Raw genomic sequence first — 26,136 nt, forward strand, 5'->3', positions numbered from 1 at the left:
CATTTTTTTTTCATAAAATTCACAAATCAAGATGGGATACGTTTGTAAATCATAATAATAATAAAACATAGGTTTCATGCATATCAATCAACCAGCTGAAATGTTGGAGAGGATGAAAGGACTACAATCAGTTATATAAGACTACAAAAACCACATCGCCGTGTTAATGACAGCTTCCGGTTTACGGTTACCACGGGAGACCGAGGGAAGCTATCGGCTATCCGTGAAATAGTGCACGAGAAAAATGCAATAAAACTTAAAGAGAGACCGGGATAGGGATGATCAGTTCTCCAGACATGTTAACTGTTCATTATTAACCTCACCTGGCAGGCACATGGATTTACGAAGCCGTATATGTGTTGAGGTTCTTCCTGAACGTGGATCATTAGCAATGTGTTAGCGTATGGCAACAACACCAACAAGTGGAATTATGTTGTGCAGTGGATAAGGTTATATATTATTGATAAAGCAACACTGATACACTGTACAGCCAACATGTTTATCTACCTCAGCAAGAAGGTGAGTTAGTGCGTGTTGTGTTGCTTTATGACAGCATATTAACATAACGAACAAACACACACGACGTCGATTAAGATTGACTTGTAAAGAAAGATTCAGCTGCAGTTTGCTTGTTAACCCCCGTGTCTTCATAGATCGCTATTCCCAACAATACCCATCTGAAATGTGTTTCTTGGAACAAAGATCAAGGCTTCATTGCCTGTGGAGGGGACGATGGCCTCTTGAGAGTACTGAAGCTGGAGATTCAGACAGGTAGGAGTATGAGCATGTGACATACTGTATGTTTGTCCTCCTGAATACCATTGGTCAGTGGACAAAATACACAGTACTTGGCTAGCCTATTTAAGAGTTCATAACATAACACAACACAACAACACACAAAAGTACAAATTGCTAAGTAATTCAATTACATTTTTGTTTTACTATTAAAGCCAAGTAATTGTGAGTGTTTGGGGATGATGATGGCACAAACTAAATGGAATCAAGACGAAGAATTGAATAAAGTAATCTAAACAGGTTCTGAAGCTGTTTCTTGCTGATGCTAATGAACTGAGAATTGCTGAACTTTCAAGCTTTCCCCCCAGAATCCTCTGAGCTCTGACGTACACACACCACATTTGGTTTCTTCGTATTCTTTCAGTGGTAGGCTATAAAGTATTACAAAGTACATGTTTTCAAGTATTGTACAAAAATGTTGAGGTGTTTTCACTTGTTTTCACTGATGTACTTCCAATTATCAGTACTTTTACTCCTATTTTACTACATCTCAGAGGAAAATGTTGTACTTTTACTCCAATAGAATTATTTGAACCCTTTTAATACTTTGTAGATTTAATATATGATATCATTATTATATTATTACAAAACATACAGTAACCACTTCAGCCCTATATACATTTCAGCCATGCTACCAGCCTGCTATTTTCCAAAGATTTGTATACATTTTATACTTTTGAAAAGTTGTGAAATGGGACATTCTGCATAACTCAGTACATTTTGATACCAGTAATTACTAAAGTCAATTTTGAATTCAAATACTTGTAAAAGTATGCATTACCAGTGAAAAAATGTGAGTACTTTGGTTGACCACACATTCATTAGTGCACATACAGTACAGTACATGGACTAATGAATGTGTGGTCAACCAAATTACTTTGAATTGGTAACATTCTGGGTAATCACATAAAGCCCACATTATTCCCTATTTGAGTGGATCAGATTTTGTATTCCTTATTGACATAATGTTTTCTGAGATTATTCTATGATCACAGACCAGATATCAAAGTGACTGTGATCCCAAACCATTTCTTTGTTTAGAACTACCCACAATCCAAATCTGATCCACTCGGATAGCTAGGGATTAAACCTTTTGAACTCTTGGTCCATGTGATTCAGATTTCAAGATTTGTGAAACGGCTCCCTTTATAGAGCGTCGCAGTCCCGCCCCCTTCCATGTCTACGCCAGGCCCAGGAAATAATTCCCAATGCATTTTTCCCATAGACATTTCAAAAAGTATTTATTTAAAGACCTTTTAAGCGCCGTACGAAGCCAACTCGAGTTGTGACAAATCATGACAACAAACACAATATTTTGTGTACTTTGGACCAAACAAATAATTACAAAGAACAAAAACAACAAAAAAAGTGTTGTAACCTGCCATTGTTTTCTACTTTCTAATTCTTTGTTTGGCCCAAAACATTGTGTTAATTGTAATGATTTATCACGACAAGAGTTGGCTTTGTCCGCGTCGTAAACGTCTTTAAATAAATACTTTCTGAAAAGTCTATGAGGAAAATTAACTGGGATTTCTTTTCCGGGTCTCTCGAGGGGGCGGGACTGCGACGCTCTATTGTGTATCAGAAAAACATTTAACGGCGCCTGGGTGGCACAGTGCCTGCCCAACACCACTGTCACCACAGAGGTTGTGGGTTAGAATCCACCGTGGTGCAACTGGCTTTGTCAAGTGCCTCGATGAACACAATTGGCCTGTGTTCGGGGGAAAGAAGCCGGTTGGGTAGGGTGATATCACTGCAACTGCTGGGGGCAGCACCTGTCGGCAGGGAGTGTTGGGCAGGAGGAAGCCTCTACAATCTACATCCTCCAGGTAGGGGCTCCTCACTGGCAAACTAGAAAAAGTGCCCTTCTGGGCACAGGTCTCCACCAGGAGGATAGGAATATTTAGGAGTAATATAAACATGTTTTTTGTTTGTTTGTTCCAATCTTTGCCAATCAGGATGGAATATGGGAAATGGTGCAGATCCGTGTTGATGGCACGCATGCACAATCCACCTGTTGGTGGCGCTATAACAGGGCAATGTGAAATGGGTGGGCTATATTCCTCAGCCTAGTAGGAAAGTGCGTGAAAGATTTCACGTGAAATTGCACGCTGCGTTCATGATTTGAGGTTTTTTGTTCAAAACAGGCCAATCCTGCAAAATTTGAAAGCCAATGTTAGCCAATTAGGATGGCATATGAAATATCAGACACATCCGTCTTGAGCACATGACTATGGAGATACTGTGTAACGATTTGCGGGATTTTTGGACAAAGTCTGTAGGTGTACTGTGCAAAAACTTGTTTTGCACAAAGCGGCCTCCTGGTGGCGCTATAACAGGCCGTTCTGGAAATCTTGGGGCAGAGGTTCATCGTTGGCATCCAGGGAGTGTGTGTGCAAAATGTGGCATCGACCGGGTTAACGGTGGCCGAGATTAGCTTGTCACGGACGGACACACGGACACACGGACACACGGACGGACGGACGGACGGAGTGCAAAACATACTCTCTCCCCATGCCTTCGGCCTGGTGGAGACAATGAGTCGATATGATACAACAGCAGTGACAACACACAGAGAAGTGTGTCTGGAGGGATCAATTGGCATAACGACTAAATCCAGGGGTGGAAAGGACTGTTGTATTCAGCCATCTCTTTCAACACAAAATTGTCTGGTTGTATCTTTTCAATAGAGGATGCCAAACTTAAAGGACTTGCTGCACCCAGTAATCTGTCAATGAACCAGACTCTAGATGGACACAGTGGTAAGTCAGACCGTCAACAAACATGTTTTCATAATAGCCTTGTGTCTAGGTATTTTTAGGCAAGGAAAATATTACCCGACTCTGATCGCATCCATAAAAGGACAGCAACAGTTGGTTAGATCAGTGCTAGAGCTGTGACTAAGCCACTTAATGTAATACACCTCAGTCACTATATTGCTTGATATACTGCAACCCAAAACAAAGACTTGCTATGACGATTAGCAGAACATGCATTTTCTCTATTTGTGTAATATTAATTAATCATTAAACTCATAACACTCACAGGTGCCGTGCAAGTTGTCACATGGAATGAACAGCACCAAAAGCTGACAACCAGCGATCAGAATGGTCTAATCATCGTGTGGATGCTCTACAAAGGTCTGCATACAGGTCAAATTAAAAGCACAAGTTGTGCGAGCAGTGCACCAGCTTAGATGTGGCTGCCATTTGATTTGACGATGCCTCTTTCTTAGGCTCATGGTACGAGGAGATGATCAACAACAGGAACAAATCGGTGGTGAGGAGCATGAGCTGGAACGCAGATGGTCAGAAGATTTGTATTGTGTACGAGGACGGTGCTGTCATTGTTGGTTCCGTGGACGGTAAAGCAAATAGGGTTTATTTTTCCTCAATTATTCTTTGACTTTTTGAGAGAATTACACAGTCTGTAAATAGTTTTAAAATGCTTTTGAATGGCATAACTAAAGCATATTTTACCGTGGCTCATACTGCCACAATAACACCCTTTAAACATATATTATATATTATAATAGAATAGATGTATCAGATCAATCCACATACCAGGTGCATGGGATATGTCATACATATTTTTGCATGAACAGTGCTCATGATGGGATTTGAGCTTTTCTGTTTTTGCAGGTAACCGGATTTGGGGAAAGGAGCTAAAGGGTATACAACTTGCTCATGTGGCGTGGTCACCAGACAGCAAGATACTTCTCTTTGGCATGGCTAATGGGGAAGTCCACATCTATGACAATCAAGGAAACTTCATTGTAAGAGTGTTAGCTGAAGCTAAATACTAATGGCCGCCTAGTAGGTCTCTGATCATGGACAAAAAGCACGGGTTGCTATTGCTGACTGACGGATTTCATGGGGTCAGTATATGTAATAACCAATAACAGGACTTGAAAACTTGAGTGCTTTTTCTCCATATTTAATATTGCACTGCACTGGTGGTTTCCGCTTGTGAAGTGAGAGATTGCACTCAAAACCACACTTCTAGCACACAATAAACACACACAACAAAGTGGATTCTGCCTTCCAAAACGTACTCAAACTAGAAAAAGTGCCCCTTGGGGCACAGGTCTCCACCAGGGCAGGTCTGGTGGCACTATAATAGGCCAATGTGAAAAGGGTGACATTTCTTCTTGCGCCTTGGATGGCAATTGAATGATTTGAGGCATTTTGTTCCAAAAAAAATCCACCTGTTGGTGGCGCCTAGTAGGAAAGTCCGTGAAAGATTTCACGTAAATTGGACGTTCATGATTTGAGGCTTTTTGTTCAAAACGGGCCAATCCTGCAAACTTTGAAAGCCAATGTTAGCCAATTAGGATGGAATCTGAAATATTGGACAGATCCTTCTTGAACACATGACTATAGTATAGAGATAGCAGGGGTTTTGGACAGAATCTGGAGGAGTAATATAAAAAAAAATGTTTTTTTTCTTCAAAAGTCGGCCTCCTGGTGGTGCTATAACAGGCTGTTCTTGAAAATTTGGGGCAGAGGTTCATCGTTGGCATCCAGGGAGAGTGTGTGCAAAATCTGGCATCGCCCGGATTAACGGTGCCGTAGATTAGCTGGTAATAGACGGACGGACACGCACAAACTCACACACACACACGGACCGAGTGCAAAACATACTCTCTCCCCATGCCTCCGACCTGGTGGAGACGATGAAACAACTGAACTCTGTTAACCCGTTCTTTTATTTTGACGTGTTTCGGCATGTAGCCTTAACCAGAGCTAAGAGTTAAAATGATTACAATGGCATTTTAACTCGCTCTGATGAAAGCTATATGCTGAACACGTCAGAATACAGAAAATGGTTAACCGAGTTCAGTCTCCTTGGTGGATGTTTTTCAAGTCCTGTTATTATTCAGTTTGGGAAAAGTGAAATAGCTCTATTCATGTTATATTGTGAAATATGTCAGATTCTGTTGGAGGGGCACCAATTCAGTGTTCCAGAGTTCCCCTGGCCCCGAGGGCATGATGAGATGAGAGTTAAAGGCATATTTCACTTTCAAACATGTTTGAAAGTGAAACATGCCTTCAGTGAACGTGGAGAACTGCATGTTGCAGGTGAAAATGACCATCAGCTGCCTCAGTAACATGACTGGGGCTGTCAGCATAGCAGGGATCCACTGGTACACGGGAACTGAAGGCTACGTGGAGCCCGACTGTCCATGTCTGGCCATCTGTTTTGACAACGGGAGATGCCAGATCATGCGCTACGAGAGCGATGAAAGTAAGCACATGGCCCCTGTCGAGTCTGATTTGTCGTGCGATGTGTTCGTCAGTGGTTCCCAGACTTTTCCATGCCAAGGACCCCCAAATTGACACTCATTAGCCCACAGACTATGCCAAAAGAGAAGGCTTTTATGGCTCTAGTAGTGATTCTCAACCTGTTTAATTTCAAGGACCCCCAGCTTGATATGCATTAGGCTACCGACCCCCATTTAATGGCATTTCCATCCCTGAGAGAAGTTAATTTAACTCTGAGAGTGTACACTTTCACTTACACTTTCTGAGTTACAGACCCATAAGGGTCCATTCGGTTCCCAACTATTATTTAGCTGGTACTCCCTCAAGGACCCCTAGGGGTCCCCGGACCCCACTTTGGGAACCACTGGCGTACGTAACCTGCCAGAAAGAGCTGATCTGCAAGCTGACAACGTGTCACACTGTTGGCTACTTATTAGGTGGGTTGTGAGGGCTCAGAAAGAACGTATGATGCAAACACCTCTACGTAAAGGGGATCATTTATATTTTAGTTTGCCCGATATTATACTTTTCTATGAGGTTTCAGCCTGGTTAAAATGTTCTGTAAAGTGTTAATTGAATCACTAACCTGGCATCCGTATTTTGGGTATGCCATCATGTCACGCTTGCCACGTTTTGAGATTGCAGATCGGCTATTTTAAATAATGTGTTGCTGTTATTACATAACATATCGCTTTAGTGGTTATTTGTACAAGTGTACAAATTAATGGACCCAAATGGTTAAATGAACACAGACGATTTGACTGTCCCTTGCCTGTGCAGACCCAGTGTACATAGACACTTTGATGAGTGTGGTCAGTATCCAGTGGAACCACTGTGGCAGTGTCCTAGCCGTGGCAGGCTCCCTGAAAGCTGCGGGTTTGGACAAGGAATTCAACGTGGTGCAGTTCTACACGCCATTCGGAGAGGTGAGCCTTCGACGTCCACCAAAGTGACAAAACGGCAGACAATATGATGTGTACGCTGACATAATGATAAATATCCTCTACTCTGTTCTTTGGGACAGCATCTCAGAACTCTGAAAGTACCTGGAAAGCAGATGACGGCAGTGGCCTGGGAGGGTGGAGGGCTGCGCATTGGCCTGGCTGTGGACTCCTACATTTACTTTGCCAACATAAGGCCAGATTACAAGGTACATGTATATACAGGTCTACTGCCCCCTGGATCATTTTGCTCGGCTTTCTCCCTCATTGTAATTCCTTTTGACTGTTCCATATTATATAATAATGTGAGAACGAAAACAATAACAAGGATAAGAGGTGAATGGGACCCACAAGCACCAGCTACAAAGTGTCAAGTCTAATCCAAATTTTTGGCCAGTAGCCTAATCGTTAGTGACCGGAGTGGCTGGCCAGTGTGAATTCCAGCTCCAAAATCTGTTGAGGAATGTCAAATTATTAAGCACGCTCTCTCTCTCTCTCTCTCTCTCTCTCTCTCTCTCTCTCTCTCTCTCTCTCTCTCTCTCTCTCTCTCTCCCCTCCCACAACATTGAACTGCATATTTTGAATATGCAGTCTCAGTATCTACAGATGTGCCATTCCAACTCTACTAAAGAGTTTATGGAAATACACGTTTTCCCTGCAGGTATTATTTACTGATTAGCCTTGCGAACTCTACTGCTTTGCTACTTAAAACAAGTGTCCAGCAGAAGAATCTATCTGGGGAATCTGAATAGACATATAACACCGTGGCAAATGCCCCCCTTTCTCACTGACTGTTTCTGACAATGCACTGACAATCTACTGAATTGCCAATGGCAGGACATGTAAAGTTCTCAAAGTTCTCAAACGGCACATCTGTACGAGAGATGTGGAATTGGACTCGGACTCAGGTCTTAATGGGTTAAATAATGTTTTTCAAATAAACACGTAAGACCGTACAGTGAAATTGGTCAGTACAGTCTTGGCGTAGCAAAGCTGAAAGACAAGAGACATACAATACACTACACTAGCTCTGGTCCATAGCCTTAAGGACTTCCCATAATGGACGCACTCTGAGCCCCCCACCACACTAAAATAAAATGCACTTTTTGGCCAGAAAAATAACATATTTCACCGGAAGGAAAAATGTTGTCAATGGGGTTTTCTATTGACAATATCTGTATAAAGGCGCAGTGGAGTAACTAAAACATATTTTTTCTTCCGGTGAAATATTTTCTTTTCTGGCCAAAAAGTGCATTTTATACTGTGTGGTGGGGTGCTCAGAGTACATCCACTAGGGAAGGTAGGCTTTCGCCACATTTTCATTTTGGTCATGATCATACAGCATCTACAAAAATATCTACAAAAAACACATTACACACATACAAAGTGTTTCTTGTGTCCTAAACATTATTAAAATAAGCTGGGTTAAAGTGGCCTTTTAAGGCTATGGACCAGAGCTAACACTGACGACTAAGACGAGATAAAGACCGAACGGATGGAAAAATAAGAGTCCCAAAGGAAAGAGCAAGGAAAGGAAAGAGGACTTCTGTCACGGCATGACCGAGAGGGTAAATAAAGCAAAATCTCCGAGTGAATGTTAAAAAAAAATGTATCGGACTGGTTTCCTCTCCTCTGTGCAGTGGGGCTACTGCTGCAACACCGTGGTCTACGCCTACACCAAGCCCGACCGACAGGAGTACTGCGTGGTGTTCTGGGACACCCGGAACAACGACAAGTTCGTCAAGTACGTCAAGAGTCTGATGTCCATCACCACGTCGGCCGACTTCTGCATCCTGGCCACCAAGTCGGATGAAGACCACCCCCAGGTAGCACATTTAACCCATTCTGACCTGAGATCAGATTCTAAAAATGTCTATTACATCCTGACAGTTTCATTATTAACCCATTCTGACCTGAGATCAGATTCTAAAAGTGTCTTCAATTTTTCAAAAATAGCAGACCTACAAGCTCGTATCGCGCCACTCGGTGGCGCGATATGAGCTTGTAGATCTGCTATTTTTCAATAGCTAAAGCATAACATGATGCTGACACCAAAATGGGTGCCCGTTCAGAATGGCTTAAGCACTTTGAGATTTGATGTTGCCCAAATGTAAAATTGCCATTTATAAATGAATCCATTATTATCCACTGTTCGGATCAAAATGTCAAGGAAACGAAAGCTCTAATGCAGCCATGCGATTCCGCAACTGTGGGCCGGTTGTCCCACGTACTGGTGGGCCTTGAGGATATTGTAAGTAGGCCCCTTTTTGATAAAATAACATTGATATATAAAAGTAAAAAGAAAATGCCATTCTTTTTCCAACTTTTCAGTGTGGTAAAGATAAATACAAACTTACCCCATTTTGGGCGGGAACCCCTTTTAGTGTTAGCATTATGTTATGCTTTAGCTATTGAAAAATAGCAGATCTACAAGCTCATAGTGCGCTATGAGCTTGTAGGTCTGCTATTTCTTTTAAATCGAAGAACGACTGACATAGAAACACAGCTTTTTCAGAAAACTGTCCTGATATAGAAGGCATTTTTAGAATCTGATCTCAGGTCTAAATGGGTTAAGAGTACACTACGTTAGTTCCATTGATCAAAGTCCCTGGAACACAATCGATTGATTGATCATCATTATGCAAAAAAATAATGCACGCTTTCAAGATGTTGAAGTGGACCCTGAATGATGCAGAAAAGGTTGGAAACCACTGCTCTAATCAAATGAAAAATGTTAACAGTGATCACAAGGCTATCCAAATGTCTCTCTGCATGTCTTGCCCCCTTTTTTTTTGTTTTTGTAACTGCCACAAAGGAGGACGCTGAGGTAGAGTCTGGGAGGCATTCAATGGTAAAGTTCTGTTTTAGTTTTTTCTCTATTTGTTTTCTTTCTCTGTTACCTGTGACTACCACTGTTAACTTCGGCATGTTTCTAAATTATATTTTTATTATATGGATGACGCTCATTAATGAGCTCTGTCCCTATCAAATATAAAATGCAAATACATTGATTTATTTTAAATAAAGTGCAAATTACGACACTTTTGTTCAGGAGGGATGCTAATTTGACACTTAGGGTTAACATGGACTCAATGTCTGTCTTGCAGTATGTGTTGGTTCTGTGTAACTCCATTGGGACTCCGCTGGATTCAAAGTACATTGACATTGGTGAGTTTGTAAAAACAAAAAACAAAATATAAATAAATGTTTACACAGCCTTTTTTTCTTTTCTTTTTTTTACATAATTATTTTATTTAAAATTTTCAATTTCAAGTGAAATACAGACAAATACAAGACACGCCACAACAGTACAAGTGACAGAAAAATAACACTACATACTACATTTTGAAAAACATTTTGGAATAGTTTCAACTAGCCAATCTACATTGACACGTTGTGAGCTTGTAGACTGGCCATTTTAACGATTCAAAAATGTTTTGCAAAATAGTAAAAAAAGGCAAAGAAGTTTAGGAATAAGGGGTTTAGCGGTGACGAAAATGGAGCCCTATATGGTTAGAATTTGGATGTATGAGAATGAACTCATAGAAGCCATGGGCCAACATTGGGTATGTTTACACAGCCAGACATTTCTTTAACCTCTTCAGTTGAGGAGGGGAAAAAGCCAGAAAGCAATAAGCCAACATTATTGTGATCTGTCAAGAATACTTAATTTTGAAATGATCCAACGATGTAAACTATAGGGTCGTCAGTTTGTCACGATTTGCTTAATCCACGATTCAAATTCACTTTGAATCGTGATTTTTAAGGTCACGATTCGGTTTCAATTTTAAAACTTCCTTTTTTTCTTAACTGGCCGCAACATCATTATTCATTAGTACTGAGACTTGAAAAGTAACTTATTTTAATCATAACATTTATAAATAACACTTAGAATAATGAGGTTTAACATATTAACAGCCTCGTGGCTTCCCTCGGACGTGCATGATTAAACTTTCATGCACGTCGACTCCCTGAATTGAACGTCGATTTCGAATAGCCTACATTTTGAATCCTGACACACAATGCAAGTGGCATGCTTGCTTAACTGTTAACCAATTGCTTCCTGATATTTGTCAAAGTTAAGCTGGTCCGACAGATTTCTGCCTCTCAATAGACCAATTTGAAAAGCTCATTGTCGTCTGGGCGGTGGGGGGGGTTGCCCTCCTACAAGTAAGCCTTTCATCTGCCCACAATATAGCCAATGAAAAACAAACCGAGTCCCTTTCGCATCTTTATGTCTCCTGGACATTCAGAATTCCTTTCTGCATGACACAACAAGGCTGCTGGTGAAATGTTTGTACAGGACCGCGGGCCAAGGAAGTTCAAAAGTGTGCAGATGTGAACGCCTGACGGTGTTCCAGACATCGGAGACGGTTAAATAAACAGGATGTACAGTGGAGGCGTCTCTTCTTTTGACCTGACTTGGTCTTCTGCGTCAGGTTCGGTTAAAGAAAAGTAAATATGCTTAGACACTTCAGCCCCATTGACCGGGGTCCCCCAGGGGTCTTTGATTGGCCCCCTTCTCTTTTTTTTTTTACCTTTACACCAAATATCTTCGCCGATAATAGCCGATCTACAAGGTCATGGGATGTTGCGAACTTGAAGATCTGCTGCTATTTTAGCTGAATGTTCGCATATAATATTTATGACATGCCCATTGCCCAGGCAGAATATTGATGCCAGGGTCCATGTGGTTAAAAAGCTCAACCTTTTCTGGTTCGACACCTTTGCCTTCGACCTGGCGTAGACGACTGCACAAAAGCAAACCTTCACATTGCTATAGTCGTCGTTGTCGTAATCACAGCTTTTCCTGACAGATCCGCTGTTTGTCACCATGACCAAGACGCATGTGATCGCCGCATCCAAGGAGGCTTTTTACGCCTGGCAGTACCGCGTGGCCAAGAAATTAACAGCTCTGGAGATCAACCAGGTGGCCCGGACGAGGAAGGAGGGCAGAGAGAGGTGAGGGCGATGCTGTGGACGTGTAAAAAAGCATGTTGCTCAATGTGAACGTATGGAATTGAAGGGGCCTGTGTGGCAACGATATCATAGCTCGGTAAGAGAGTAAGATTGGAGGACCGAGAAGTGGAAGACCCCGTGTTTGACCAATGCACACGTCACGGAAAATTTACAGGAAGGCAAGATTAACCCACAGAGGTGAGGTTGCATGGGCGGACGAGTGAAATGAAGTGTTTTCCACTTTGCCTGCGGTGTTTGTGGCGTGCCGCGACAGGGCAGCGTGTTTGTACTGACAGGACCATGAAAATGTACCGCTCCTGTCCCAGACGGAGGCTGGGTAAGACCCGACTGTCCTGCCAGCATAACCTCAGTGGAAGGTCAAACTCCTCACTCTCTCTCTCTCCCTCTCTCTGTGTCTCTCTCCCCCTTGCTCTCTGTCTATCTCTCCACTTCTGCCTATCTAGGGTATATCATATTGACAGCAGTCCGTCAGGGGCCAATGAGGGTGCTCTGGACTTTGCTAAAGCTTTCACAGTGAGTGTTTCATGTTGAGAAACGCACATTGGCTGCCCTTGTGAAGTCCAAAATGAAGTCCAGAGGAAAATATGCTGCGTGTTTCTATTCTGCAATGGCATCTTTCTTTCATTCATTCATTCATTCATTCATTCATTAATTCGTTAATGTTTTAATTTTTTACATCTGCTACTTTTGATACTTTTGTGTGATGCTGTAGTATGATCAAGAAGGGTATTCATTTACAAAATAAATCAAAAAGTAAAAATATGAGGATAAGAGGTTTCTGCCCGACAGCAACGATATGTTTCTTATTTATGTAATGACCATTGCCTAAAGACTAAACACAGTCAACACATGAAATTACTTTACTTTGGTTTGTTTCAACTATTATCCCTTTTTCTTTTTTATAAATGTTTCCCCCATTCAATACATACATTGAAAATGCATACTGCTTCTGTTTCAGGCAACACGAGACCCCATCTGTTGTGTTACAGCAACAGATAAAACTCTGATTGTGGTAGGTAAAATATTCTCTTTTTCTCACGAAAGTTTTGATCCTGAATTTAAATGGATAATTATTGACACTGTCTGTATGTGTGTGTGTGTGTGTGTGTGTGTGTGTGTGATCGAAGGGTCGTGAGTCCGGTACCCTCCACAGATACAGCCTCCCTAACGTGGCACTCATCCAGAAATACACTGTGAACAACCGGGCCTACCATCTCTCCTTGAACTGCAACTCCAGGTACTGTATGTGTTGTTTGAGCATGTTGTGAATGATTCGCACCCACAAACACATTCTAAAAGTCTGTAATGCAATGCAAGAAAGGAATGCGTTTCGACCCGATGGCCTTTAATTCCTTTTGTAACGCGTTTGTTTCTTGTGATAGTGTGGGTGTTTATTTGTTGTCGCGGTTTGAGAGCCTAAACTCTTTGAGTTGAGCGCGCCACCGCCGAGTCTTTGAAATGACTTGCTACGATCCAGGATCATGACGTGCGTTTGTTTGTTTTGCCATACATGGCATAACAATGCTCTCTCATACGCCATCGTTCTCTCTCAGCCGCCTGGCGATAATCGACATCTCGGGCGTGCTGACCTTGTTGGACCTCGAGGCGCGCGCTTCCTCGGGGGACGCCTCTGGGAGCCAGGCGTCTGCCGGGGACCCGTCCAAGTTTGAGCGGAAGGACGTGTGGGACATGAGGTGGGCCAACGACAACCCCGACCTGTTTGCTATGATGGAGAAGACCAGGATGTATGTCTTCAGGAATCTAGACCCAGAGGTGAGAACCATGAGCTGTAAAAGTCTTATCACCATTTACTAAAGCCTGCTTTGTAGTTGTTTGTGTGTGAATATGGTCTAATGACCGAAAGGTTGCCTAAATAGAGTTGTCCTTATTGTGCAAGCGTAGACTGTGTGCTGGTCATCATATTGTAGTAAAAAGGCAGGCTTATGGCTGACCTCTGTGTTTTGTGCTGCAAGCTGTACCATATTTTCTTTCCCCTTTTGCTTCTAACTGTGTTTTGTATTAACTGTTTCTAACTTGTTTTTAACTAGGGCGACCTTGAGTGCCCTGAAAGGAGCCTTATAAATAAAATGTTATTATTATTATTATATTATTGTAACGATACATTATTTGTATGTCCCCTTTAAATCAGGAACCGATCCAAACATCTGGCTACATTTGCAATTTTGAGGACCTGGAAATCAAATCTGTGCTCCTTGATGAAATCATGAAGGTAACACTGTTCTCTCTACTGTACCCCCCCCCCCCCCCCCAGCTACAGTATAACATAATGCTTTAACCCATTCTGACCTGAGATCAGATTCTAACGCACAGAAGAATGGTGGTTCTTTAATCCATTTTGACCTGAGATCAGATTCTAAAAATGTCTTTAATCCCGACAGTTAAAAAAAAAATAGCAGACCTACAAGCTCGTAGCGTGCCACTCGGTGGCACACTATGAGCTTGTAGATCTGCTATTAGTTTTTGTAGTTTTGTAGTCTTTTTCTGTACTTTTCCGGATTGCAATCCGGATTAAATTCTGTGAAGTTTCTCAGAAAAACCTCAGGTTTTAGTCTTTCAAAATCCTGAATGGCAATGTTTCGGTCAGCTTAGCCTCATCTGGTATCTGGCACATGATACCAAAACGTTGGTACTTTAATACATTTGTGTGGGACTACTCTTTTTCTAAAAGAACTGATTGTAATGGTATTAATAAATTGCCTCAATTGCTGAATTATAATTTGGTATTTATTTAGCCACTTAAACCCCAGCATCCGTATTGTGGGGAAAGCTTTCGCTGAAAAATAGCAGGTCGACAAGCTCACAACGTGAGGTTGACAGTCGGCTAATAACAATAACAGAAATCAGAAAAGTCACTAGTATAGAGCCCTGAGGCTCCATTCTATATCTCTCTCTATATATATATATCAGGGCTTGACATTAACTTTTTGAAGCACTTGTCCTTCGGAGAAGTACATTTCCCATTCACTTGTCCGGGCACAAAGGTCACTTGTCCAGAGCACGAGCACACACAAATACATTTTAAATCAACTAACTGTAAGTTGGTTTAGGTGAATGTCATGTTTGAATATTAGATGAATATTCTCAGTTTACAAGTTAATAGCCCTAGAATGCATACATTTCATGTATTCCAAATACACAACCATAGATTGGTCCTGTCCGCTCACGCTCACGTGCGCTCATGTAGCACTGCGTGTGTACTCCTCATCCAGTAATTAATTCCTATTAACAATATTGGAAACATGATTTTTGGCTGCTAGGAGCGCCACAGAAAAAGTGAAACCAAGAGTCACTCGTAAAAATGTAATGCACTTGCCCGGAAAGATGTATTACTTGTCCTGGACAACAGGACAAGCCCTGTATAGTATAGTATAGAATAGTATATACTATATCAACCATATGGGGTTTAATAAGTGGTTAATTAGGTAGCCTGTACCCTGCAAGTTCCTGGATAATGCTGTACCATTATTTATGGGTGGAATGAAGTGCTCAGCTCCGGAGCGGTGTCTGTCTTACAGGATCCAGAGAGGCCCAACAAGGACTTACTCATCAACTTTGAGATCCGCTCGCTGAGAGACAGTAGAGCGCTGATCGAGAAAGTCGGTATAGAAGACGCTTCACAGTTCATTGAAGACAATCCCCACCCAAGACTCTGGTAAATGCATGACCCAGTATCATTGAAAGGTTTAATGTTTTAAGTAAAAGTTTTATTCATTTATTACAATTTAGGATTCAGCCAGCAATTCTAAGGCTGTTCATTTTGAAGGGAACGCCATCCACTCAAGTGACAGCTTTGGAAATGTACGGTAAAGCTTTCGTTACAGTAATCTGATTGATGTAGCGTGAAGGTGCCCCTTGGCTGTCGTGTCGGTTCTCGCAGTATCCCTCGGAATGTGGTAACCTAAAAAAGAAAATGTCCCTTTCTGCCCATGGGAGTTGGTACGAGTCTGTGAGAAAGCCATGCCTGTCATCCCACAGAGTTTGACACAGATGTATTGCTTACAAATAGTTCCTCGCCAAGGAACGCTGTGATGCTGGCTGGATTGCAGGAGTATTAGTCAATTTCCATGAGGGTCAGAGGAGTACAGTTGCAAACCGATCTTTATGGGGAGCATTGATGGGCTCGCTCGTTTTGATTTAAGCTAATAATAAGCAATCATTTGAAGATAAAAAGTCACTAAATTGTTGGAAGATTATTTTACTAATGAAGAGCCGATCTGATATAGGTCTGTAGTTGCTCTTTTCTGATTGATTGAATACTTTATTAATCAGAAATATAAACCGCACAAAGTACAGTCAGACATTATGGTTCAAAGGATAACACAAAAGGTTATGTTGTTTACATTGTGGTCTTATGTATTCAAGCTCATTAAAAAATAACACTGATGAAAGGTTAGCAGCAGCAGTTAATGACGCCTCCTTTCAATGGGAAATTACATTTACCTCCCCTTTAGTCTCCTGATAGATACCAGTAAGACGCCTGAGGGCGAGAAGAGACCTCGCCTACGCATCCGCCTGGGTGACGGCAGACTGCTGGGCGAGCACTGGTGCTTTGGAATGGGGGGTCAGATCAACATATGGAATGAATTCTGCACTGGCCATATATGGAGCGTGTCTTGAGTGTACAGGGTTTGATGAGGCCAGATCAACATATGTAATGTCAGAACAGGTCAGCTCCATATATGGAGATCTAAGGGTGGTAGCGGGGGCAGTGTCTTGAGTGTACAGGGTTTGATGAGGGCCCAGGTAGGGCCTTAATTTTCGGGCCTGATGAGCACTCTAGTTTCCTCCGGCTGCCGGGCGCGGCTGCACCAATAACTTTGGGGCGGGCCCGTCTAGAGTTTAAATTGACGGGTATCGGTCAAAAGCGAGACAATCGAAGAGGAAGGATGGATCAACATGGAATGTCAGAACGGGTCCGTTCCATATATGAAGATCTAAGGCTTTAAGGTTTGAGGTCAGATGTAGAGTTGCTGGCCAATATTGATGACATCAGGGATCTCCATATATGGGCATGACCATATGTGGGGTGTGACTGACTGACTGACTGACTCCCGGCCGGAAATGCACGATTTCATAGTTAACTGCGACATGCAATCGCAATGAAAAACACATGATATAGAACCCAATTAGGCCCCCGACAATCAAATATGTTCAACCCGGAAAAAGGGGTGAAAATGGAGTATGTGCTGGGTGAGCAACTCCATACCAGGGGCACTAGCGCCTCCTATATACAGGTTTAACGGTTGTTTTTCCTTAAACAAACATTAAAAACGCCATTGACATGGGCAGAGTTTAATGTTTGTTTTGTCCATGTTTGTTTTGTCTGATAATTTCGTCATGAAAGATATATAAATATATATCGCCCCTCACTTCACATGGGTGTGATATGGCTATGGGTAGTAGTCTATTATTATATACGTATTTATAATTTGAGCGTCCGCTAAATGCCTAATTTGTTGTTAATAAATGGAACCAAGTTCCATGACCGCAATGTCACGTGTCCACCTCTCTCAGGCGTCTGCTCGCCGAGGCGGCGCTCCAGAAGCTGGACCTGAAGACGGCGGAGCAGGCATTCGTCCGCTGCAAGGACTACCAGGGCATTGAGTTTGTGAAGCGCCTGGGCAACCTGCAGAGCGAGGCCATGAAGCAGGCCGAGGTGGCGGCCTACTTCAGCCGGTTCGAGGAGGCCGAGAGGATGTACCTGGACATGGACCGCAGGTATGCAGTAGTCGAAACAATGAAGCAAGCTTTTTAAATAGGCCCTGCGGTTTTGGTTGTTTTCCCACATTTTGAAGGTTGGGGAAGGTTTCCGACACCACAGTTTCATTACCGTTTGGAGTTTTTACTCGGGTTAAAAGGTGGAAGAACTTGCATTGACATTGCTCATGTTTTTTACTTACTAGTAAAAGTATCCATATCATGTACAAATACTCTTTTACAAGTAAAAGTCTGTTAGTCCGGTATTCGGTATGTAGTTGAGCAAAAGACAAATCTACAAAGTAGATTAAACATTAATTTAACATTTTCAAATAATTATGGAGTTAAAGTACAATATTTGTCTCTGAGATGTAATTATTGTTACATCTCATGTAAAAACGTAGAAATTGTTAATACTCCAATAATGTACAAAAACAAAAAACATCAAAATGGTACTTAAGTAGGCTACAGTACTTTCCAAATGTTGCTTTCCACCACTGGTAATATATGTTTGTCTCTCTCTCTCTCTCTCTCTCTCTCTCTCTGTCTCTCTCTCACTCTCTCACTCTCTCACACTCTCACACTCTCACACTCACCCATTCACTCATTCTCACTCATTCTCTCTCTCTCAGGGACCTGGCTATCAATCTCAGGATCAAGCTGGGCGACTGGTTCAGGGTTCTCCAGCTACTGAAAACGGGTTCTGGGGACTGTGATGATTCGCTATTGGAACAGGCGTACAATGCAATTGGAGACTACTTTGCTGACAGACAGAAGTGGTACAATTTATTTCCCCCACTCTTCTCTTTGTACTTGTATTCCAGAATTTCCAGTGAATGATCCTGATTGTTAGTAATCTGACGCAACAATTTCCAGTGCATTCTGTGTCTCGAGGGCTTGCTTGCCAGGCCGTCTCAACGTAAAATAAGAGTTTTTTTTCCAGCATTTGTGATTAGCTGCACCTTCTGCGTACGATGCGAATGTTTAAAACAAATAACATGTACACACCACTAACATGCTAACATTCAACATTTCACCCACAGCTTATACACCGGTAAAACTGCGATGTGGCTAATAAACGTGATAATTTTTTCCAAGGGTCAACGCGGTGCAGTACTACAATCAGGGGCGGAATCAGGAGAGGTTAGCGGAATGCTACTACATGCTGGAAGACTATGACGGACTTGAGAGACTCACCAGCTCTTTACCGGAGAATCACAAACTGCTACTGGTGAGAACTAAGAGCTGGTCAGCTTCAGTGTTGATAGCTGACCTTTTTCTTTTTCTTCGTTCACGCGTGCTGTTCTTACTGGCCTTTTTGTTCCTCATTCACAAATGCTGCTGTTACCGTTGGTCCGTGGGTGGTAGGACATTGGACAGATGTTCACCACCGTGGGCATGTGCGAGCAGGCCGTCAACGCCTACCTGAAGTGCAACCAGGCCAAAGCCGCCGTCGACGTCTGTGTGCATCTGAACCAGGTGAGAGGCAGACAGAACCCGCGGTAGCTGGGGATAAAACCTGGAACGCCCCTGGTTCCCAAGCAGCTGCTCTACCTCCTGAGACAAGAGAATTTATACAGCATCAATTTTGTAAACTTTCTCTAATTTAACCAGTATCAAAAAGGGAGTTCACTGGCATCCTCCATTTCAGTTAATGCAGTGTTTTGGGACCGCGAGGTCAGTGGGATGCAGTCTAATGAACGATTTTGTAAAAAGATTTTGTTTTGTTTGTATCCAGGTTTAGAATATGTATTTGACAGCACATTTTCACTGAAAGCTCATATTGGTTATTGGTATGGCTGAAGTTTAAAATGACTTATTTTTGACAAATATCCATTCAAATAAGACCAAGTTTGGGTTTAATCTACACAAAGTTGACATTTTTATTTAAAAATAGTACTGGGTTGTGTGGTGTTCTATATTGGCAGAATCAGCTTTTTTTCTGTTTCTTTATGGGCTTAAATTGTGACTTTAAGAGTTAAGTTAATGAGGACAAGGAGAATATTATTTCTTGACCACCTTTTGAGTTACATCATGAAACGGGTAACTACACAAACCAAACCTCTAGCCATTTTATATTAAAATCCTATGAATTAGTTTTCTGAATGATTGTGTTGTTTTCATTCACATACAGTGGAACAAAGCAGTGGAACTGGCCAAGAACCACAACATGAAAGAGATCAAGTCTCTTCTGGCCAAATACGCATCACATCTCCTTGAGAAGAATAAAACTCTGGATGCCGTGGAGCTCTATAGGAAAGCACATCATTTTCTCGATGCGGCCAAGCTGATGTTTAAGGTAGGCAAATCTTTTCTTTCAGATTTCCGTTGCGTCAGAGTCTGCGTATGCGGGGCTCGCTTATCCTCACGCCCAGTGTAGCCGTTGTACGCACACTTTAAAAAGCCTGGTGTAGCTCGGCAGAACGGTGAAACGCGCCCGCAAAGCTTCTATTTTCCACGTTGCGCTCCCCCCACCCCCACGGGTGCTGAAAAAACAATCCCGGGGGCACTGAAACGGCTCGTTTACTCTGGCACTGGCTTGTCTTCCTCACGTTTTGTGAACACGGATTGGGTTGGGTATGGACCGATCTGTAGTGTTTATATGGCTTCTGTTTTCAGATCGCTGATGAGGAGGCCAGTAAGCGAACCAGGCCACTGAGGGTTAAGAAGCTTTACGTGTTGGCTGCTCTCCTGGTTGAAAACTACCACGACCAGGTCAAGATGTCCCAGCAGAGCAAGGCCAAAGGCAAGAAATCCGAGGTAGGCCATGCCCAATTGCCCATGCCATAGAACATATGCATATTCTAAATTTCGAGGTATGTTGAATATATATGTATGTTCTATGGCGACTTTGTGGCCTCTCTAGTACCCATAGAATATACCGGTACTTAATTCTATGGGTATAGGGGCCAGAAAATCACCGGTTCGCTCTCTGAAGTGTCCCTTCGAGACTTGACCCCTAACTACTCCCCGGGGGCTGTATTATATTAATGGTACCCAACCACTGTTTCTAATAGTTAGAATGGATAAATATTTTCACAAATTATTATTATTATTATTATTATCTCCGTAACAATGTTGAGGTATGTCAAAGCAAGTCCAAATTCATTACCCTTTTATATTTAGGATGTATGCTCAGAATACCGTATCTAGGATAGAAGCTGAAAGTAAAGTGAGACACAACATACATACACCCACGGATCTATATGTCATTCATTTAGGCCACGTCTGCGCTAGCCGGGCTCCTGGAGGAGGACGCGTCCACGTCAGACGACCGCGTGGTGGACCACGCGTGGCGCGGGGCAGAGGCCTACCACTTCTTCCTCCTGGCCCAGAGACAGCTGTATGAAGGCTACATGGAGAACGCCATGCGCACAGGTATAGGCGCCCCGCCCACCTCGAGCTGGGCATCCTAGAGAGGCCTGTTTTAGGGTTAAAGTTAAGTAAACACTTGTGAACGCGGGAAGCGAACGCGGGAAGCGAACGCAGCTGTTGTGGCAGTATGACACACACACACATACTGACATACTGTACAGAGCTTTTTTTTCTTTCTTGTTAAGATTAAAAAATAAAAATGTTAATGTTAATGTTTGTTCTTTTTGCGTGCGTGCGTGCGACGCATGTGCGTGCGTGTGTGTTTTGTGTGATACAGCTGCGCCCTCTGTTGCATGCGTGCGTGTGTTTTTGTGTGTGATACAGCTGCGCCCTCTGGTGGCGGGCGGGTGGTGTTACAGCGTGACACACACAGACAGACGTGTTCTGCTAGGTCTCATAGTAACGGCTCACTGGCGTTCGCAACTACAGTATGTAAATACACCTTTTTAGTGGTTGGTTTTCACACCTTTTGTGGCCAAAGCTTCGCGACGCGTTGTGACCTTGTAGATCTGCTATTTCCACTAGTTTGGGTAGGACATTCTAATGCCTAATTTAAAGTGAAATATCCCTTTAAATGTTTTTAATTTTATTATTATTTGGGGATTCTTTCATTGTTTAATATCATTTATTAAATACATTTCCTTAAACCTTTTTTTAAATCTTTTGAAATAATGCATACAAAGGGGCATATTTACTGGGTCGCGGACCCATAAACATTGTTCCGCATGGGTCTCGACCCAGTGCGCTGTATGTACGTACTGTCCGCCCTACTGTCTCCCTCTGACCAGCACATTGTGGTTTTGTTTCTGAAGCGCTGCAGCTCCGTGACTACGAGGACATCATCCCGGCCGTGGAGATCTACTCCCTGCTGGCCATCTGCTCCTCGGCCAACCGGGCCTTCAGCACCTGCTCGCGGGCCTTCATCAAGCTGGAGTCCCTGGAGAGCCTGGAGCCCGAGCAGAGGCAGCCCTACGAGGACCTGGCCCTGGAGATCTTCACCCAGCACAGCCCCAAGGACAGCAACCGCACGCTGGATCTGGAGAGCACAGCGGAGGGGTGAGCACTGCAGCACGGAGCCCCTTACAGAGCCACTGTAGGGCAGTAGTAACCTCATTGTGTCTTACTGTACGTCCCTTTTCACACAAAAAATAACCTGTATTAAGGACTTCAATATTAACTTGGCGAAAATTGGAAATGGCGAAAACAGCATACAGTATACAAGCTCGCAACGTGTCGCAGTGTGGCATGTTGTGTGTGAGCTTGTAGATTGCCTATTTTTGCTACTTTTGCGCGGCACCGTTGTATGACGAAGTACTAGTAGGGCATTCATTTAAGGAAAAACATAAAATGTTGAAATATGGAGATACAAGGTTTCTACCCGACAGCAACGATATGTCCTATTAGTTCCGTGATTTCACAAGATGCAGTTACTATTTTTAATGAGGCTCTATATGTAAAAGTATAGAGACATGGGTCTTTAACGGAAAGTGTGAGGAGATAAACAGAAAACATCTGAAACAAACAAGGTATTAAACTAAACATATTAATAATTAATGAATTATGTAGCTTTCTTTTTCTAGCTAAATGATAAATGGACATATTTTATTTTAATAAAATGGAACGGAACTTGAGAAGTCTGTTCCAGCATGGCGACCGTGCCAACATCACCACATGGCTGAGTCCTGAGAACAGTAACGGAATATATTTGAGACCTAAGCTCATATGCACTTTTGCACACATACAGAGAGAACAGATCAATATGTGATGGATTTGCGCTTCGTTACACTGTTTTCTTTTGGGGTCAATGGAACGAAGAAGGTAACAATCGTTCCTGTAGTTCAATGTTATGTCGAACGACTTCTTTCACTAGAGCAGTGTTTGATACATTTTGGGCGGGAACCCCTTTTGGTGTTTCAAACATTATGTTATAATTTAGCTATTGAAAAATAGCAGATCTACAAGCTCATAGCGCGCCACCGAGTGGCGCGCTACGAGCTTGTAGGTCTGCTATTTTTGAAAAATCGTTAAAATGTGCCTCAAATCTTTCAGAAAATTGTCATGGTTTAGAAAACATTTGTTTAAAATTTCGACGTCAGGCCTGAATGGGTTAATCAAACTGGAGCCCCAGTGCGTCCTGGGCTCTTTCCCATGCCCATTATCTGTGGGGAAAACAACCGAGGTGCCGTGTCCTGTGCTGTTCCCCTCTATGTTGGTACAAAAAGCTCTCACAATCAGCACTGGGACATACAATCCGGTCGTGACCCAAAATGGCTTGTGGACCTGTTGTATTGGGTTGCCTCTCTCCTCACAAACCTGAAACTTACTTCAAAAAAACCCATCTCTCACCGCTATGGCCTGTGTGTGTGTGTGTGTACTGTGTGTGACCTATAGACCCATATATAGACCGCATACGGTTCTTAAGGTAACATTAGACGCCACCGGCGTCAATTCCCTAGTGCCTGGAGAATTGAAAATAGAATTATTCACAATCTAATCATGAGCTTTATCAATGTCACCCTTCAAATAGTAGAACTTCTATAGGACTACAAACACGTTTTTTTTTAAAATAAATGAATAAAGTCTACTGTAAACCTTTAGAGTTTGCAAGCTGCCTTATGTCATGTCATGTCAGCACTTACCCTACCCCCTTAGATAGCATTTCTGTAGACTTAGATAGCATTTGATACAGATTTATAGCATGTTATGTAGACGCCACTATAATTGCATTGTATGTAGTCATAGCACAGATTTTATGTGATGTATGATGCTTTTTTCCCCCTGCTTAACCCATTTTGGGTGGGAACCCCTTTTGGTGTTAGCATTATGTTATGCTTTAGCTATTGAAAAATAGCAGATCTACGAGCTTGTAGGTCTGCCATTTTTGAAAAATCGAAGAACCACTGACATAGAAACATAGCTTTTTCAGAAAACTGTCAGGATGTAGAAGACATTTTTGTCTCCACCAGGCCGAAGGCATGTGGGGAGAGTATGTTTTGCACTCCGTCCGTCCGCGTGTCCGTCCGTCCGTCCGTGTGTCCGTCCGTGTGTCCGTGAACAGCTAATCTCGGCCACCGTTAACCCGGTCGATGCCATATTTTGCACACACACTCCCTGGATGCCAACGATGAACCTCTGCCCCAAACTTTCCAGAACGGCCTGTTATAGCGCCACCAGGAGGCCGCTTTGTGCAAAACAAGTTTTTGCACAGTACACCTACAGATTTTGTCCAAACATCACGCAAATTGGTACACAGTCTCTCTAGAGCCATTCAACGAAACGGGTCTTTCAGATTTATCAGACTCCATCCTGATTGGTTAAGATTGGCTTCCAAAGTTCACAGGAGTGCTCAGTTTCAAACAAAATGCTGCAAATCATGAACACATCGCGTGATTTCCGTGAAATTGTGCACCCACATTCCCACTAGGCCGAGGACGAAATGCCACATGAACAATTTCAACTCAGCCTCAAGGTGGCGCTATAACTGGCCGAAAAGTGTTTTTACCTCTAACTGCACGGATCTGTGGATAACCTGGTGGAGACCTGTGCCCGGAAGGGCACTTTTTCTAGTTTGAATCTGATCTCAGGTCAGAATGGGTTGATGTAAATCGCTCTGGATTAAGAGCGTCTGCTAAATGCCTAAATTGTAATGTGACCTGAAGTGTGTTGATCTAATTCACAGTGGTCTGTTTTCTCGTCAGGGTGGATGGAAAGTTGCCCACATGCATTGTGACTGGCCGCCTGATCCCCGAGTACCAGTTCTGGATGTGCACTGTGTGTAAACACTCTGCCCTCGAGCAGGAGATCGGCAAATATAGGTTCTGCCCTCTGTGTCACAGCCCTCTGACCTGAAGCCTAGCAAGGACGTTCTTAGATGTAGTGGAAAACTATTTGACTTTTAGACTTCTAATACAGACGTTGTGCACACAAGTCTTGTGTGAACCAGATCATCACCTAAATTATGACCCTTTCGGGTGAAATGTTTGTTTTGCCTTTTTATAATACTAAACGTTGGTGTGCTTTCTAAAACATTCATTGGAATTTGATGATATAAATAATTATTTTTCTCAGTGTATTTTGTACATTGTATATTTTATAGCCTACATACATGTTAACAGCGACGGTATAGTATACAGATACCCATACATGTCGCAGATGCGTCATTTTGTACGTTTGTAGATCTGCTACCGTACAAATTATAAATCACCGTTTACAGTAAACATCTGTCACAAACTGTGTGTTTGTACTTGTACCAAGTTGTAAATATAATATATAACAACAGAACATTAACGACGATGATAGATTTGGTTTTCCAATGGTCTATTACAGTAAGATTAAAATGTCACGTCAGTTTGCTTCACAGTTCATTCCAATGTGCAGTTACCAGTAACATTCCATACATATTTGTGTATAACATTTGGGATTTGCCAGCTGGCTAACACTGGAACACGTACAGAAATGTTGATGTTGCCCTTAATTTAATATAAAGTCTTACTGTAACTGAACCTTTTAATGTCCTGTTTGGAGCCACAGGGCTATTAGACTTTTAGCCTTGTTGTATTATTCATACTTTTAAGTAGACATTTTTCATTGCCAAGAAACATTTCAAGCTGATAATGTTTTATATTGGCTGCTAATGCTATCATGCTGTACAGTCTCTATAGTAGAAACACATAACACACACACACACATTAGAGAGATGACTGTCAAGCCCTGTCGTTTACAAGTAGTTTTCTTTTCTTTTTTCTTTTCCAAAACCACTTTTAGACCGAAACTTATATTAATGTTACGTGGGCATTCAGAACAGGTAGATGTAGACACACAGACAAGGAGACAGGACTATGGTGAAAGTAATACTGTACATTTCTTTACTCAAGTACTGTATTTAAGTACAATTTTGAGGTACTTAATATTTACTCCACTACTATTATTTGAACATTTCAGTTACAAGTTACTTTGTACATTTACAGTACTGGGCTTGTGTTTTTAGTATCTGTACTTTACTTTAAGTTAGTATTTTGTTGATACTTATGACTACATTTCACAGACAGACTTTGCACTTTTGA

At 42.3% G+C, this 26,136-nt stretch overlaps 1 protein-coding gene across 3 annotated transcripts; it reads left to right on the forward strand.

Moving 5' to 3' along the window:
* Window positions 1-206: 206 nt before the first annotated feature.
* On the forward strand, window positions 207-25,979 carry wdr35 (WD repeat domain 35). Of its 3 annotated transcripts, XM_083792418.1 has the most exons (28): window positions 207-519; window positions 654-771; window positions 3,486-3,557; window positions 3,843-3,935; window positions 4,031-4,159; window positions 4,437-4,570; window positions 5,877-6,042; window positions 6,840-6,985; window positions 7,084-7,209; window positions 8,641-8,826; window positions 9,816-9,851; window positions 10,108-10,168; window positions 11,818-11,962; window positions 12,424-12,493; window positions 12,939-12,992; window positions 13,108-13,217; window positions 13,534-13,753; window positions 14,130-14,210; window positions 15,517-15,653; window positions 17,516-17,719; window positions 18,331-18,477; window positions 18,797-18,929; window positions 19,067-19,177; window positions 19,833-19,997; window positions 20,318-20,458; window positions 20,920-21,076; window positions 21,886-22,129; window positions 24,772-25,979. In XM_083792418.1, exons 1-28 carry the CDS (start codon window positions 496-498, stop codon window positions 24,920-24,922), a joined length of 3,561 nt encoding a protein of 1,186 aa, XP_083648544.1. In that variant the 5' UTR covers window positions 207-495; the 3' UTR covers window positions 24,923-25,979. The 3 variants fall into 3 exon arrangements, with proteins under 3 accessions (XP_083648544.1, XP_083648545.1, XP_083648546.1); XM_083792419.1 differs by lacking the exon at window positions 9,816-9,851; XM_083792420.1 differs by lacking the exons at window positions 207-519; window positions 654-771; window positions 3,486-3,557; window positions 3,843-3,935 and having other exon boundaries at window positions 4,105-4,159; window positions 4,437-4,466.
* Window positions 25,980-26,136: the final 157 nt, after the last annotated feature.

Source organism: Protomyctophum parallelum (assembly GCF_964188405.1).
Source record: "Protomyctophum parallelum genome assembly, chromosome: 20".
Taxonomy (NCBI): Eukaryota; Metazoa; Chordata; class Actinopteri; order Myctophiformes; family Myctophidae; genus Protomyctophum; species Protomyctophum parallelum.